The 2,114-nt window shown below is 58.3% G+C and overlaps 1 protein-coding gene across 1 annotated transcript; it reads right to left on the minus strand.

Moving 5' to 3' along the window:
• Window positions 1-490: 490 nt before the first annotated feature.
• ACA1_085820 (SNF1related protein kinase) lies at window positions 491-1,515 on the minus strand (the record flags this gene model as incomplete). The annotated part of the gene is made up of 2 exons (XM_004354484.1): window positions 491-966; window positions 1,107-1,515. 2 exons carry the CDS (start codon window positions 1,513-1,515, stop codon window positions 491-493), a joined length of 885 nt encoding a protein of 294 aa, XP_004354536.1.
• Window positions 1,516-2,114: the final 599 nt, after the last annotated feature.

Genomic DNA, 2,114 nt, shown 5'->3' on the forward strand with positions numbered 1-2,114 from the left:
CGAGGACGTTGGAAGATATGGCGGACGAGAGCAGTACGAAGACTGAGGCCAGCACGGCTTGGCGGCCACGCCGACCACGTAGTCCCTAACTCTCTTGCGGTCGTCGCTCCTGAACTTGAACCTATCGCCCTTCCGCACCACCTTCTCCAAACCGGTAGAGTGGGTCCCCGTTCGCTCGCGCAGACTCTTCCACCCACAGCCATCTCTACACCCTTTACGAGATGGCGGCCTGCCTTGACTTCCCAGTGTGCTTGCAGGCTTTGTAGAAGATACACAGGCTGAGAAGTTGAGGATGTAGAAGATTATATTCACAGTTCTATTTATATTAATACAATACTCTATTGTATGGACGTAGGTAGCTCTCGTCGGTGTCGCAATGCGCGGGTCGAGGTCGAGAGCAGTGTGGAGAGGCTGGATGCTACAAATGTACATGATCGGCAGATGATGATGAGGAGGAAGAAGACGAGGACGGCCGAGGTTGTGTGAGTAGTTACATGGCCTCGGAGCTGTGGCAGCAGGCGGCCTCCTGGCGCAGCTTCTTGGCCAGGCCGAGGTGGGTCGGGATCGTTCGCTGCTGGAAGCGGGTCTTCATCCACGGGTGGGCCAGCACGTCCATCATCGTGGCGCGCTTGAGCGGGTTGGGCTGGAGCAGCTTGGTCAGCAGGTCCTTGGCCGCCGACGAGGCGCCGACGGGCATCTTGAACTTGGCCTCGGTGATCTTGAGCGCGGTGGACTCTTCGGTCGGGGCGTCGAAGGGGATGCGCGCGGTGAGCATGGCCAGCAGCAGCGCGCCGAGGCTCCACATGTCGAGCTCGGGGCCGGTGTAGGGCGTGTGGGTGACGATCTCGGGCGCGGCGTAGTTGAGCGTACCCACGTACTCCTCGACGGTCTGCACCGGCGACCAGGTCATGGCGAAGCCGAAGTCGCCCAGCAGCACGTTGTCGTTTTCGTCGAAGAAGACATTCTCTATAAAAGGAAAAATGATGACGTCAGTAAAAGAAAATGGAGGAAAATGGAAAAGAACGAAGGCGACGAAAAGTGGCGGAGGCGAAGTAGAAAGAAGAAGTCGCTGAGTAGAAGAAGATGAGAATGGTTGATGTGCGTACCAGGCTTGAGGTCACGGTGCACGACGCCCCTGCCATGGAGGTAGTTGATGGCGAGGACGAGCTGCTTGAAAATCTTGCGGGTCTGCTTCTCGCTGAGGGGTCCCTGGGCGTTGAGTCGGTCGAGCAGGTCGCCGTTGGCGGCGTACTGGAGGACGAGGAAGATGTTGGCGTCGGTCTCCACCTCGCCCATAATCTTGCAGACGTGCTTGTGGTTGATCTCGCTCATGATGCGGCTCTCGCTCTTGGTGCGGTTGTAAATCTTTCGGCCCTTCTCTGACTGCAGGTCCTTCTTGACGATCTTCACCGCTACGTCGGCGTTCGAGGGCGACAGGCTGCCCCTGTAGACCGTCGCGCTACCGCCGCTGCCCACCTGCTCGCGAATCACCACCGTCTCCTCGTGCATGGCCATCTTTTGTGTGCTGTGTTGTGTAGTTTGAAGATGAAGATGGAAGGAGCGAAGCCGAAGTAGTGGTCGTTCGACGCTGGAAGTGAGGTAGAGGAGCTGAAGAAGATTGAGCACTTCGGGAAAGCAGTGAGATACTCACTGGCCCGCGTGAAGGAGTTGTTCGCTGGAAGAAGAGAGTGATAGGAATGAAGAGAAAGGCAGAAGCAGGCCTGTGTTTTATACTCACCCAGCAAGCACCACATGGCGGTGTCGCCTCTCGCCACGCCCAAAACGTCACCGCCTTGGCCCAACGTTGCACGCGTGGGCTCGTTCCAGCCGCATAGTTTCGAAATTTCACGGTTGAACACGGTTGCGGACCCGGGGTGTTGAGCATCGGCCAATGGCGTGAAGGTGGAGGTCAAACCTGGGCGTGCGGGATGGTGGACCGGCACTGGTCAAGTTTCCCTTTGTTGGCAAGCCTGTACCACCAGCTACACAGCCGCAAGCCCCAAAAAGCGCCACTGAGTGCTCTGGTTCGGCGGTGTGCGGCGGGCGGCTGTGCTGGGGACTCACGGCCGAGTTTTCGTTGCTTGGCCACGCTTGGAGGGCATGCCTGTGGGGGC

The sequence above is a fragment of the Acanthamoeba castellanii genome (genome assembly GCF_000313135.1).
Source record: "Acanthamoeba castellanii str. Neff unplaced genomic scaffold scf7180000084636, whole genome shotgun sequence".
Taxonomy (NCBI): Eukaryota; Discosea; order Longamoebia; family Acanthamoebidae; genus Acanthamoeba; species Acanthamoeba castellanii.